At 46.5% G+C, this 15,560-nt stretch overlaps 1 protein-coding gene across 1 annotated transcript in view; it reads right to left on the bottom strand.

The window, feature by feature from the left end:
* Positions 1 to 8,067: 8,067 nt before the first annotated feature.
* LOC119391588 (clumping factor A-like) overlaps positions 8,068 to 15,560 on the bottom strand; it is a 92,717-nt gene continuing 85,224 nt past the window's right edge. The window contains exon 4 of the mRNA XM_049415334.1: positions 8,068 to 8,138. Within this exon, the coding sequence (XP_049271291.1) occupies positions 8,068 to 8,138 (71 nt within the window). The remainder of the gene's footprint in view (positions 8,139 to 15,560) is intronic.

Genomic DNA, 15,560 nt, shown 5'->3' with positions numbered 1-15,560 from the left:
AATGATGGGAAGGAGCTCTCTTGCTCCTCTTGCTAGACATATTCGCCAATTTTTCCTACTGTTTACCAAGCTGTATTATCGGTGGCAAATGAAACACGAACAGCGGAGCGCGTTCCCCAAGCATTAGGAACTGTATAATGCGCGCCGTCCTGTCATAACCATTGACAGGCACGCATACCCGATTAGGCAGCACTGCGCATTCGAAAGCATGACTCTGACTCAGGAGCGGCAAACCGCAAGAGTGTATCTATCTCTAATCATAAGGGTGCGAACTGTACCACGCGCACCACTTCTGGCGTTTCATTCGGGGGTGATAGTACGTGTAACAAGTTTTAATGTGCATCCAACTCACCCAATCTACGCTTGTTGTGCGGAATATCCCGCTGGTCGATGAAGTTATGAATTTTATTTTGTCAGCAAACGTTTTCTGTACTTACTGCAATTGGGAGTGGAGTGTGAACTTTCGTTCAAGAATGTTTACATAACGCTAACTTTTGTGAATAAGCCGTGAATTTGATCGCGCTTCGATACAAAGCAGCGTAGACTCTATTTAACTAGATTGACGGGATGTTCGCGCTTTAACGTAAGCTATTTGAACGCCATCCAGCCCAGTGAGTGACGCTACGAACTCGGTGGCATGATCCTGACCGCGATGGCTCTGAGTATATAGAAGATACCTTAATTGTTAACGTTTCTTACCATCCAGTAATGCTAGCAGCCATCTAAAGAACTATCATTACACGAAAATACAGCTAGTAGTCGAGGAACGCCGTGCGACGTGAGCGAACTATAACGAAAATGCTGCTCTTCTAGCCGCAGCTTAGCAGACGACAAAAGCCGAATCCCCGCCTTTGCGTCACCGGAGCGCCGTTCGCAGCGCCGCCATCGGTGGCTCACCAGGCCAATAGCACCTACTGAAGGCTCGCAAGTGCTGGACATAGCGCATACATCTGGGCATTTGCTTGCACATACCCGTATGTGCAATCCGATGCAGCGTTGCACATTCCCCGCAGTGCTGGAATTTATGAGATTAGAGCGGAGAGTGTATAGTATTTTACAGTGTGGTTATAAGTGCGGAAATGCCTATCTTCGTACTTTGCGCCTTACTACGGCCTCGCCTCGTGTTCGCTCTTTGCGCCGTACAATGGCTTCCCCTCGTGTGAGAGTTGTGCGTTGGTAGTAATCTTCTTCGTGACAGGAGATAGTGTTGAAGGATGTGTCTGTATGTAGTCAATACTATCGGCTCGGTATCGAATTGCTCGTCGTGTCCCTCTCGGAGCTCACTTTGTGCATGCGCTCATCCGCAGAAGTGCTGTGCCTCAACGTTGAGACAAGGGCGGCGGTGGGGTGCTTCTTGAATTATTGATTGAAGGTGGTTGAGCGGGAAAAGCGAGGATAGAAGAAGGCATATGAATACGCGGACGTGGAGGCTTGAATAAACCGAGTACCCCGCGCAGTACATGTTGCTCGAGTTTATTTCCATGTAAAATTTGCCGAAGCGACTGCTCAATTGTCGACTGTATAGCTCCGATTTGGAGTTTCCCAGCAGCAGCCGTAGAGAATCGTCTTTCCTTTTTCTATCTGGTATACACGCACTGCCAATACTGAACTTGTGCATGGGCATCGAGCCACTTGTACCGTGCAATTATGAAGAAACTCAACATTTCAGTGTACCCGCCAAATGAGTCTATACAGTCAATTATTCGGCGACTAAGCAGTCTAATTAGAAGACGCGTAAAGTATTACCCTATCCCATGTACTGGTTATCAGTGTAGTGCTTGGCATCTTGCGTTTACGTTACGCAGCTTTCACGCTTATATGTGTGCCCACCGATAACTTTTCTCTAAGCGACGCATTTTCTGCAGCGCGCAAGCGCTTGACTGCGTCGAACGGTTCCTCCAAAGCACCTGCCGTTAAAAATATTTAGCTTGGATTTAGTGCAACTAGCTAGAGAGAAATAACAGGCAAGCCTGGCGCATCGCTAAGATGCCAGACCCCTCACAGAGACGTCGGTAGTTTATTTCACTTAGGCGGAAACTCGGGACTGCCGACTTTCTCGCACTCACAAGGATGTTCATTATGCGTGCAACACAATCTGTTTATGTTGCAGCGAAAACGACGAGGAGTCCTGGGCTCTCGCTCGCCGTCTCGCTATCCACGCATGCCGCTGTTGTTGCTGCTGCAGAGTGTTTGCGGCCGCTAGGATTAAGATAGTGTATGCGCGGGCGCAACGCGGGGGGCAGTCGCCGCTGTATCCGATAACCCAGAGCCGAGGCAAGAGAACACGGCGAGCCATTAGCTACCTGTATATACTATCGGCAGCTTGCGCGGTCGGATCGGGGCCGGGTCACGCGCGCCTTGCTCGTGCGTGGTCGGAGGAGCATGAGGAGACCTTGGGACACGGCGGCGGATCTGGATCTGAGCGACGGAAAGGGTCCCCCATTCCGAGTCCGAGCACGTCGCCCGGTGCGCGCGACACACGGGCGGCCGCGCGGGTCTCTTTCATTCGCCGTGGCAACTTAGTTAAGCTGCGCCGTGTCGCTGCTGTGCCCTTCTTCCGTCGCCGGCAGCGCCGGGAGACTCAACCTGACTATGAAGGAGACGCGTCCGCGCCGTCGCACCTCTGTCGGCGGTGTGCGGCTTTCGAAAGTCCCGCTGAGCCACTTAGCTTTTGTCTTTCTCAGATAGCGCGTCGCTTGCCGACCGACTCGTCTAGCCGTCCCCTTCTTCCTCTTCGTCTTTTTTTCTTTACTCTCTCGCCTTTCGTGTTTCATAACTTTCGCTGCAGAGTGACCCGGGGGCAGCTTTTCTTACGGTCTTATCTCTCTTTCGCGTTCCCTTTTAGTCCTTGAAAATCGTAAGCCGGGCATGCGTGGCCGGCGAGTAAAACGGGTATTCTCGGCTCGATTACGGGGTCCGGTTACAAAACTCGATGGCCCGCTGTCTTGGGCGATGGAGAACAATCATCGACCGTTGTCTCTTTATTTCAGGTTGAGTCGAGAGATAATCGCCGCAGAACGAATGAGCTCACGTAGCTCTCAAAACAGTTATAAAGCAAAGAGAGCAAGAAACGGTGTAGTGTGTACTGTACGGCGACAAAAAAAAGAAAAAAAAATGCCTGGTGCTACACGCAGCCTCGCATTAACGAACGTTCAGTGTATGTCTTCGCTATGGCCGTAAGCGCGACTGCGGGCAAACTCCTTGAAAACAACAACAGCAACAACGCATCGAAACATGCAAAGAACACCACTCTGTACTGAAAAGCTGTAAAATCTTAATTGGTAAAACACCAATCGTACACGTGCGAAATGCGCGAGTTGGAATTTCATCGGGAGTAATACGGCCACAGGCATGCGCAGGGTTCTCCCTCCCCCCTCCCCCTTCCCCTCCACCCCCGTTGGTCGAGTGCGAAAGAAATCAAGCTTTGCACTGGATTCAAAAATGAAAATGAAGCGATGACGTCCTTCTCACAACGGCCTGCCCTTGTTCCCTCACTTTCTGGGGGTCAATTGCCTTTTTTATTAGAGCCCTGATCTGTTTCTGATACTTCACAAGATCTATCTAGAGGCAGCTAAACAGCTAAAGCAAAAAGAGGAAATTATGTGTCGAAAATTGCAAACCGGGGTGTTTCCAAACCCTCAGCTGTACAATTAATGGCACCCGGAAGTGTTTAATTCCCGATGTGCGCACTGTAATAGCACTGGTCTGGACCTGCCCTTCCTACAACGATCCAAGCAGAAACGTAGAATACTGGGAGGCCTTGTTACGCAGCCAAGACGCCGAAGAACAACGTAAAGAGATCGGGCTCGTCCTGAGCGCCGCCGAGTCCCAAGGGATTCCGGCCGACGGCTAGGGGGATGAACGGAGGCAGAGGCCTCCTCACCCGTCATTCTCGACGGGTGCAAATAAATGCAATTTCTCTCTCTCTCTCTCTCTCTCAGTGTATTATTCCTTCAGTGTACTTTCAATCTTTCTTATTCAGTCGAGGCTTTGTTTTCCTTCATTTCTTCCCGATGACTACATATAACAAAGTTGACCGAAAAGTACTTATAATAAACACTGTTTATTAAGGGGCGAACTTGTGTCCAGTACTAAAATAGAACCACAGGAGTTCTAAGAGAAGGGAATGTCTGCCGATATATCATGAGCCGTTGGCCTACAACCTCGCTTTCTTCCTTCGTCACGCGCACTGGCACCTCGGTTGGAGGTCGTGCGCATGCAGGGCTGGCACGTGCACTGCGGCTGGCTTCGCTTGTCGTAACGGGGCTGTCGGCGTTTCGCTTGGTTCGGGTCGCCAGTATTGCGTAGAGCGGTGTGCGTACCACTCCAACGCTGGCAGTTTCTGTAGCAATATATCGCACTGATTTTGTGTTCTTACTGTGCGTGTTAATATGTACGTATTCATGTATGCTGTTCCTCCTGCTTGTAGTCACATTCGGGTCTACAGTATTGTATGAATAAATAAAACAAATATAAAGGTGGAAGTAAACGGTTCGTGGAGTGCAACATCAGGTCTCCTCGGCCGTCAAAAACTTTTGTGTCATAACCCTGAACCCTAAAAAAAAAACGGGACAGATCCGACTGAATAAAGGTACGAGGCAGACAATCGGCGTCACCCTTAGGTGATTTGACCAACGTTTGATGTTTGTGGGATATCCACGGATAGTTTCGGTATTACGTAACCGAGAGGCCTCGTTTTCTGCGCGCCGGGCGCGGTTAGTTTTGGTATCACCCTAACAATTCGATTACGAATATCCCTAATCACTTGCAACTTTTGTGAATTGAAAAAAAAAATGGATATGCCATAAGTTGGCACGCACTACAACTTTCTAATATAAACAACCAACCTCCAGTCAATACTTTAAAAATTAGTTAACGATTTTTTAGAATTAGTCGCGTTGATGTCATTTTAGCCGTGGCAAAGTACTTCTGCCTCGACATGGAGCTGATGTGCGAAAACGAGAAAAGCATGAATATCAGAGTTCTTGATAAACAATCTGTATTGCGTAAGAAAAAGCACCATGCGTAATGGAAACGGCTCTGCGTATATGTGTAGTACAGTGCTCTGCAACAAAATGACTATACTCGAACTGCATAGCCACTGACTCTTGTAGCGCCACCGGCGAGCACCGGGATTTATACGCAGTCACTGTGTACTCCCTATGGTCATCCAGATATCTGACGGTCATATTCAATAAGTCTTTATCTTCTGGCACTGTTCCATCCTCATGGAAGATAGCAAAGGTACTCCCTCTTTACAAATCTGGCGATAAGCAGTCCCTATTGAATTATAGACCGATATCATTGACTTCTCAATCATGCAAGATGTTAGAACATATCATTCATAAACATATTATGCTCTTCTTGGAATCGCACCAACTACTATCTAACAGGCAGCATGGGTTTAGGCGTGGTTTCAGTACCACAACACAATTAGTCGAATTCACGCATGATATTTTTCTGAACCTTGATCTTGGCAACCAGGTTGACGCTATATTTATTGACTTCTCAAAGGCTTTCGATACAGTACTGCATTCTAAACTCCTTGCTAAACTCGATGTCATACTAAACAATCCTCATTTGGTTAGCTGGATATCTAGCTTTTTGTCTTCCCGCTCTCAGTTCGTTTCTTACAGGTCATCCAACTCTACTGCCATTGATGTAACGTCTGGAGTGCCCCAAGGGTCTGTTCTTGGGCCTCTGCTTTTCTTACTTTACTTAAATGATTTGCCTGTTTGCACCTCCTCTTCCATTCGTTTTTATGCCGATGATTGCGTCTTATACGAGGTCATTAAAACACACGCTGACCATTGCCGGTTGCAGGAGTCTTTTGCTAGCTTTTGTAATTGGTGCAGGACCTGGCAAATGAACATTAACTTTAAAAAACCGTATTTATGTCCTTTTGCAATAAATCTCCGTCTGCTTTTGATTACTCTTTCGATAACCGTGCAGTAAATAGGGTTTTCGAGTATAAGTATCTAGGGGTCATTTTTACTCATAATATGACATGGTCCAAGCACATTGACTATGTATGTAACAAAGCATTAAAAAAACTAGGCTATCTACGTCGCACTCTATCTAAATCCCCGAAGGAAACTAAGCTTCTCTTATTTAAATCACTCATTCGTCCAATACTAGACTATGCATCTGTCGTTTGGAACCCGTACAAGCAGTGCGAGATTAATAGGATAGAAGCAATTCAGAAAAAAGCGGTAAGATTCATATGTCATCGCTATGACCGTGACTTTTCACCCTCTTCTACTCTTTCTTCACTGAACTTAACTTCGCTCTCTTCGCGTCGCCGTATAGAGTCATTAAAATTCTTGCATAGCATTGTGACGTCTTCAGTTAAACTATCAAATGAAAAGGACTACATAAACTTTGCACCTCAGTCAACGACAAGAAGCTATCACAGCTTAAACTTAACGCCTTACTTTGCTCGAACTAACATGTTCAAGTTCAGTTTTTTTCCCCGTTCTATTGAAGACTGGAATTCATTACCTGGTTGTATTCGTTCACGCCCATCGCCCAATTTTGTAGCCGACATCCATGACATGCGTCTGTAATATACCCTCGTCTATTTGCTGTTGGTGTGATCTCTTGAGTAGCATTGTTTCTTTAATCTATTTTCAATCATGTTCATCACATGTTTGTGCACTTTTGACCTTGTATAATCACACATCTGTATTAGTTTGCCTGTTTACATAATTTTCATTGATGTTTGTTAAAATTCCGCGTATCTTTGTATACCCACTCCTGCCATAGCGCACTTAGCGCTGCAGTATGTGTAAATAAATAAATAAATAAATAAATCAAGAAAGCTGTCGTGCTATACCATAAGCTCGGTTTCCCAAGCCTTCATCGGTGGCGCAACAAACGCCGTCGTCGGCCATGCGCCACGAGTGTCGTGTCTCGATTACTGAGCACTGTGTACTTATGCGAGCATTTACGTCTACTTGGAAAGGCGTAAGAAATAATTACTAGCAGCTGAATTGGCAACTACGCTGGTCAACTTGAAATTGGAAACTTGAAAATGCTGGTAAGGACAAGCGAAGCAACGGCGACGCCCGAGAAGGAAAATACATCTTTAATGAATGTCTGAGTTTAGCTTTGCCACTTGACATGCCGGAGGTGCCGCTGAAATAACGGTGCGGGAGCGATTTACCATTTGCTCTAGCGATATACGGCGACAGAATTTTGAGCACTTCAACGCCGGCATACCAGTGCTCAAGTACGAATGGATGTGCAATGAGCTTTCGAACTGATGCAAACTGCCGCTTCATGCCAACAGCGTAACGCAAGTTCCTAGTCGCCGCCTGTGCCAAGTTTCATTCCCTTTTGGTTGCCGTTACATTATTATGGCCGGGCAGCCAATCAATCGCTTAGGCTTCTCACGAAGCTAGACGCATTTTCTTCCATGTTTCTTCGTTGTGTATGCGCTGCTCTGTCACTACTTCATTCCACTACCTCCGAAACTCTTGCGAGAGCAATTGTCATTAGATATACGAAACAGCCCACGTCTTCAGGGAAACCACGAGGCGTGGTACCAGGCTTCGGTTGTTTCACGGAGGATTGCTCAATCGTATGCCTATGCTCATATATATTTCTTGTCGCAGAGTATTACCGGCGTCATCGACTTTTTTGTTTCAACAGTGCTCCCATCTACAACCCCCTTTACTCTCAGCGTTCTTCCTTTTACGGCCACTAACACCTCGTGCGCGGCCACTTTCAGTGCGGTTTGCCTACGCGATCGCCTTGTGGCGTTAGGATGCCATTGTAAGCCAAGAGTGGGACACCGGTATTTCTTTCTTTCTTTCTTTCTTTCTTTCTTTCTTTCTTTCTTTCTTTCTTTCTTTCTTTCTTTCTTTCTTTCTTTCTTTCTTTCTTTCTTTCTTTCTTTCTTTCTTTCTTTCTTTCTTTCTTTCCCTCACGTGTTTTATGCCGTTTCTCCTATGGTGTGGCGAGACGACGTCCTCACGCGTGCACGTACCCTTCCTCCTCCGCCATTTTTTCGGTTCTCTTTCTTCTTTTAGCGAGACTGATTACGAGCAGCCCTGTTGAATGCCATTACGCGCTGCTCTCCGATCGCGGCGCCGTCTGCTTCGTCTCGAACGCGTATTTCTTATTTTTCTCCCTGCCTGAAAACAAAGAAGAGAAGGCAAAAAAGGGAGAAAAGAATGCGTAACTGGTTGGCGGAAAGAAATATACACGATAGGAGAGGTGTATCGGCAGGCGAATTCAGTCGGGGAAGCGGCTCTAGGCTTCGCAAGGACTATGCAAGGCGGCATGAATGTATGCCGCAGCAAGGGTGTGTATCAAGGTTGAAGTAGTACATTATTCTGTAAATTCAATTCTTTAGAAACGCGCAGCGTCAAGCGGAGAGAATCTCAAGAAGTTACGGGCGTTAGAATCTTTGGTGAGGCAGAGAAGTAGATAGAAAAGAAAGAAAGAAACGGGGGAGGCAGGGAATATTAAGCAGCACACATCTGGTTGGCAACAACGTTGGGCCAAAAAGAATACAAAAAAGAGAGAGAGAGAGAGGCGCTGGGACAACGCAGTCGTCTTGAAAAAAAAAACACAAACGCATAGAAAAATGTATTCATTATCTTCTTGGCCAATGGTGGGTGGGCCAGTATTTCGGTATTGTGTACATGTTCTATGGATGATCGCCTCGTCATTTGAGTAGATTAGACGTTGATGATCGCCTGTGTACGTACAATTGAAAACTGTGGCGAGACTGGTGGTCTGTGATATCACAACCGCATATTTCAAATGAAGGATTGTCAGGCATTCCGGTCAATTCCAAATAAGCGCTTATGAAAGCGACTCCCAACAATAACCCACACAGAAATGATGCTTGGCGTCCGTGAAACCCGGGCAGAGGTCCGCGTTACAGCGAGGAGTGTCGCCCGTCTAGTGTTTCATACGTGCAGCATCCTATACTCGTCTAGCCTGCTTGGAGGGAGGCATGGAGTGAGGAGGATTATCGACACAATATAACCGGTTGGCCACAACGAACCGGCAAAAGAAAAAGAGGGAGAGTGAGGACGTTTTATAACAATTGCTCAAAAAGACAGGCCCGAAGAGGGAAGACGCAACACGAGTTACCGTATTTACTCGATTCTAAGGCAGTGTTTTTATTTTTCGAAAAAACGATGTGCAAAAGTGGGGGGTCGGCCCAGTTTCGAGTACAATGAATAAGTTTTTTTTTTCTGGCCTCGCGTATTTCGGGGCTCATCTTAGAATCGGGGCCGGCCTAGATTCGAGTAAATACGGTTACATTACCATGCACAACTCTTTTCAAGCGATTTACACCTGCTGCAATGTCATGCATCAAGATCTAAAGTGAAGCTCTGTCATCAAAGAGGTGTGACATTGTACCAATTTCTAATTTATTCGTATAATTTCAATCCTGTAATGGTATGAAAAAGTCCCTCTACGACACGCACACACAGATATATATATATATATATATATATATATATATATATATATATATATATATATATATTATATATATATATATATATATATATCGAGAAAAGATTATTAATATACGCAGTGAAACAGACATGCGTACGAAGCGATTTATTTATTTTTATAAATAAATCGCTTCGTACGCGTGTCTGTTTCGCTGCATATATAATATATATATATATATATATATATATATATATATATATATATATATATATATATATATATATATATATATATATATATATATACGGGGAGTCGCAACTATTGCGCAGCATGATTTTAAAAAAAGAGTAGCGGCGTTATGCGATGCAAATCTAATTTATATTCTTCCTAGAACACCGGAGCAGCCACTACTGTTTTTAGATGCGAAGCAGCTTACGGACGGGGCTATGTCACTCCCTCCCTCCGCCGTGCGGCGTCCACACCCCCACTGCGCATGCGCATCCTCCTCCTCTTTCTTTACTCTCCTACGCTCCACCCCGCTCACGCGCCTCATTCTCTCCTGCGCAACGCCGCGACGAGCGCCAGCGCATGCGCGTCCCCTCCCCCTCTCTCTCCTCTCCTACGCTGCCGCCCTCTCGCGCGCCTGTCGACCGCGTTCCCCGCTCGCCATGTGAGAATTAACGGGCAGGCTAGAGGGAAGACACGACGCGCATAGAGTTCCTTCTTCGCGTTCCACGACGCTTTAAATGGATGGATGCAGCTTACGGCGCGGGACTTCGCCCCAGCTTAAGAACCTGGCGAGCCAGCTCGTAAAAAAACTTACACCATCTCCCGCTCACGCGAACCATCTTCCCGCTGCTTCGCATCCACACATGGTTCCCTTTAGCGGGAGATGGTGTAATTTTTTCTTTAATGAGGTTTTCTTTAACAAGTACTCACCTAATTATAAAAAGGTCAATGAGACATATGTAGGCATGTTCAAATGACATCTAACCGCGCTTTTTTCAACAACCTACTAATTGCGTGCTCATTTGTGTGTGTGTGTGTGTGTGTGTGTGTGTGTGTGTGTGTGTGTGTGTGTGTGTGTGTGTGTGTGTGTGTGTGTGTGTGTGTGTGTGTGTGTGTGTGTGTGTAAGTAAAAAGTGACACGTTCCCTCATTCATTTGCCCAAGACGGCTCGTAGGCGAAAACCTCCTTATTTTTCTTCTGAGTCGACTGTACTTACCATACCACAGCACACCGTAGCCATTTATAGTAAGAGGGAAGTGAGGCTGAAGAGAAGGCAAAGAAGGAGAGGAGAGCGTAAGGCGTAGCAGAGTCTTGTATACTACAGTATAGTACGGGTGGGAAAGCGGAGTGAGGATGAGGAGGAGGGGAAGGCCACCAGCCCCTCTGTTTCCACAGTCTTCGCACCACTCGTGCGTAGATGCCTCAATTTTTGTATGACAGAACTACAGGAACAAATATATTAGTAATCGGCTTTTACGTTCCGAAACCACGATATGATTATGAGGCACACCGTAGGGGAACGCTCCAGAAATTTCGGGAATCTAGGCGTTCTTTAATGTGCACTGATACCGCACAGTACACGCTGCTCTTGCACTTCACTTCCATCGAAATGCGATCGCTGCAGCAGGGATCGAACAGAGTATCGTAACCACTGTACCGCCGAGGCGGACACAAGAAAAAATGTAACGACAGCAGTTTTGTGAAGTTCGTATGAGTAGCTGTCGGACGAATGCTGGTAACATAGTTGAGTCGACGTGGCAATAGCTAATTTCGCGGAAATAAGAAGTGAACTTATGAGGGAATGCTGCTGCAAGTTAAACATAAAAAGCCCAAGAAGGATTAAATGTGGACAGCCTGTGTCGCTATGTTCCTTGTGCTGTTTCATAAGGTTGTGGCAACCTTCATTCTTGAGATATGAACTGACTGGCCCAACACAGCGTTATGATAATAAGTAAAATCTCACCAAATTTCTAGCACAACATTTGCCCATCTATCATTTGTGAAAAAAAATGGGTTCCTCAGTCCCGCTTTCTTCATCTCTGCAACGCCATCTGCAGTTATATTGAGAGTTACCGACTACAAAGAGGTATTAAGAGTACCGACTAGCACTGCTTATTACTATTCTCGCAGATGAAACATTGCGGTTTCTTGTCTAGTCTAGCCAATTATTCTACATAAGTTTTTCCTCGAGTCGTAACCGTGGGGCATGCATTGCACAGCCACGGCCGCTCTTCATCGAGCGGCCGTGGCACAGCTAAGTGCTGGGTGCAGCCATGTTATTCCTGTTTCATAACGCGCTTATACAATTTAGAAAGTTGTAGAACAGAAAACCACCGTAGCGGCAGCATTCATATTCGTTGTGAGACTGGGGTAATTGAGAACTCTGCGCAAAAGAAAAAGAAAAAGAAGATAGAAAAATTGACAGCGAGCAGCGCTACAGCTGACGGCCCTGCGCTGTTGCAGTGTTCCTTTTCTCCCTCTGCACTGCTAAACTCAATGGAGATATTTTCGCATGTCGTGTCATTCGATTTGACTTGTCTTAGGCACTAAGTCCACTCTTTGGTAATCGTTTACAAACCTCTCCTTGTTTGTCTTTTACCCTAACCAGGGGCGTGGGTGGAGGGTCGGGTTTTTTATTTCAATTTTGCTTGCGTATATAATATACACGCATACATGCAAACGCAAGAACGAACTTATATAAAGTATGGTCGAACCCCCCATCCCCCCAGCCCCCCAAAAAATTATAACAGTGAAATTACTCGGCACTTCGTACATTCGGAGTTTAGGTCCACCAATTCCAAGGAAAACGTGGCTGGAACAGCAATAGGCCAAAGCTGCTCGCACCAGCACTTGTTTACGCGTTTCGCAAGCTGGGACGCTAATGAGAAGAAAAAAAGATATATGCCGCGCGCATCTTAGAAAATCAATGGACTTCGGGGAAATAGAACGTCCCGCACACTACGCACGCGTATCGCGCGATTCCCGCCGTGTAATGCGCATACAGTAAACTTGGCTACAGGAGATGCACCGACTTCCATCCGTATCTTTGTGGACCGCGCAGTTTCCTGTACTATGCCGAAGGAGATCGTGATAATGCGAGCGCGAGCAGAAGCACCCCGATGTTTCGGACCTGACGGCGGCAAGGCATTCGCGCCGTGAAAAATATGCGGCAGCACTTTCTAGATCCTCACCCCGCGATAAGAGAATAAACAGGTAGGGCGGTAATAAAGAGAAATTGCGCGAGTGTAGAAAGTTGGCCAATGTGGCCTGGTTTAAAACATGTCTTCAGCGCTGAAGTGCGTTGAACTTTTATTTCGCAAACAGAGAATAAAAAAGTGGACCGTAGCGTTCGCCTCCGCACATTTATTCCTTCGCTGACTTGCATTGTGGAAAGCTGAAGTAGGCGATGTCTCAACGCATGCCTGATTGCAGTAACCGGGGTTTATATCAAAGCGGTGAATTAATTAATCTGTACGCATCCTCGGTGCTCTCTCGTATAACCGGCCTCTCGCAGATGAAATCGATGTTTTGCAGCCCCCGCGATACGGTAGCTGAACGGTTTGGTAAGAACATCGACGGCCATCTTGGACCTAGCGTTCGTCCGGTTTACACGTATAGCAGGCCGGGCCGCTCTATAAATATTACGGTTTTTATTTCGCGTCGTGCAGCTGCCGCTTCTCGACTTCTGCCCAGGCTGACCTCCACATTGCTGGATGGCTCTACATCGATAATCTCGAGAGCTTTCGTAGCGTCCTTCCCTTCTTGAATAATGCGTTGTAAACTGTTGGCATAACAAATGGTTCTATGGATGGCGATTGTGATAATTATGGTTAAGCGCAGCGCTAGACAATGTATACGCAAGGAACGAGAAGACAAGACATGTGTCACGGCATGTTCTCTGTGTACTTGTTATCAAGCGCTGCCTCAGCATAATATTGAACCCAAACCTACTCGCCCACCCATTCGTTGTGCTACGATTTTGATGCCAACAGTATTACGGTGGCAGCGACGCAATGGGATGACATGGTCATGTAGTACTATGACAGTGTTCTCTTTCAGATTTACCAAATATGCAGCATTTATACTATTAATGCTTTGTAAAACAATTACGGCGGCGGCGAGAGGAACTCGCGAAGCTAAATTCATTCTAATGCATCTTTTCAGAGGTTTTGCATGCAGAGTAATGTAAAGTATGGCTAGGTGTTTGTGAAAAAAGATGACATGGCGTTTTCGCGATAAAGCGCTGTTTACCGTACAATGCCTGTCAATGTTGCCATCAGTTTGAGAACTGTACGCGCGCGCAATCCGTTTCGTCTGCTCAACAATAGCGAAGGAATGGAGAAGGCGATGGGCTCAGTAATTAAGTACATTGAGTGAAATATTAAAAGTAATTGCAGACAAGCGGGCGGAATCAATTAGCGTACGTGAAACAAAAAAAAACGATAAGCGACGAACTTCCTGACGGGAAACTGTTGAAGTGTGCGTCATACACATGTTACATTCTTATAAAATCGGATAGGCAACAGTAGCCTACACAAGCCAGAAGTTAGACGATATGAGCCAGTGGCGCGCCGCAATTATTGCACGGCGGCGTCGGCGGCGTGAACGGCGTGACCAAAAACAGGCGGCAGCGCGGCGCGGCGCGGCGGCGCACACCTCTACGTAGGAGCTGCCAAGGGTCGTTAATAAATAATAATTTGTGGGACTATTTGCGCCAGAACCACGATATGATTATGAGGCATGCCATAGTGGAGGGTTCCGGAAGTTTCGACCACCTGGGTTTCTTTAACGTTCACAGACATAGCCCAGTACACGGGTGTCTAGCTTTTCGCCTTTATGAAATGCGACCGCTGTGGCCGGTATGGCGACCTTCGCATAGAGCAGCCGAGCGCCGTAACCACTGTAACAACGCGGCGGACTGAGGGGCGTTACTGAAGAGCGGTGGCTGCTTCTTTCAAGAGCTTCTGAAAGCGTAAACTCCTGTAATAGTTATTGCTGAGATTTTACGTGCCAAAACCACGATAGGAGTACGAGCCATGTCGTAATGAGGAACTCCAGATTAATTTAGACCACATGGGGTTCTTTAACTTACGCCTAAATAAAAGCACACTGGTGTTCATTGCATTCGCCCCCATCGTAGTGCGGCCGCGGTGGCCAGGAACCAAACCATGCCTTCGAGCTTAGCAGTGCGATACTTTACGCGCTAAGCTACCCCGGCGTGTTATGAACAAATATGAAATTGCATCTCTAGAATGAAACACCGCATCTTCATTCACGCGCAGTCAAAACGAGTGCGCGTCTTTCGGTACAACTTAAAATTAGCCAGTGCCTTACGATGAAATGGCGCTGCCCGCTACAACCTGTGCTTTTAAAAACTCGAGGCGAAATGTGAGATAAATGTCGGCCTTAAAAGAGAGTGAAAGACATCTGATGGCATAAATTCGCGTAACAAGCGAAATGCAAAGAGAGAGAGAGAGACAGCCGTTGCCGTGGAAGGGTAGTAAAATTCTTTATGCTTATACGTGGCTTGCTATCACGAAGGACAGATTATAAGACAAAAATAAGCTTGGCGAAAATGTTGGAACGAGCTTCGTGATACGAGTCATTGCGTTTTTTGAAAGTACATTGACATACAATTTCATTCGTTGATCCACAGTGTCGCGTTGTAATTCCAACAAATTTTAGGGAGAAAAGAAGTGGTGAAGTGGACGCAGTTTTATTGTCCAACATACACGATCCTACCACGTCGTCCTAAGCGATGCGGCCGAGCTCGTTCGAGTAGAATGCGCTGTCCTTGGAGCTCGAAGTCGGTGACGCCGAAAGGGGCCGACGTGGCGAGGGCAGCGCTGTCGGCGACGCCGACGCCGCTGAACGAGCCCTCGGGCAAGGCTGTTCGCAACGTCCTAGCCGCTGGGCACCACACACCTACGTGGGAATCGATGAATGCAGGACACGTGAGCTCGTATAAGCGGCAATAGCAGACATACTTCAATAACATTTGCTGGCAGGCTAGTTGGTGAAGCATAGTTCATAGGTAAAAAAAAACAGCACAAACCAGACGATTAACACAAGGTAGACACGGGACAGACATATGCATAGCTGTATGCTTCATGTATATTGTAATGCTG

The sequence above is a fragment of the Rhipicephalus sanguineus genome, chromosome 4 (assembly GCF_013339695.2).
Source record: "Rhipicephalus sanguineus isolate Rsan-2018 chromosome 4, BIME_Rsan_1.4, whole genome shotgun sequence".
Classification (NCBI taxonomy): domain Eukaryota; kingdom Metazoa; phylum Arthropoda; class Arachnida; order Ixodida; family Ixodidae; genus Rhipicephalus; species Rhipicephalus sanguineus.
This window is presented reverse-complemented; position numbering and strand designations above follow the sequence as displayed.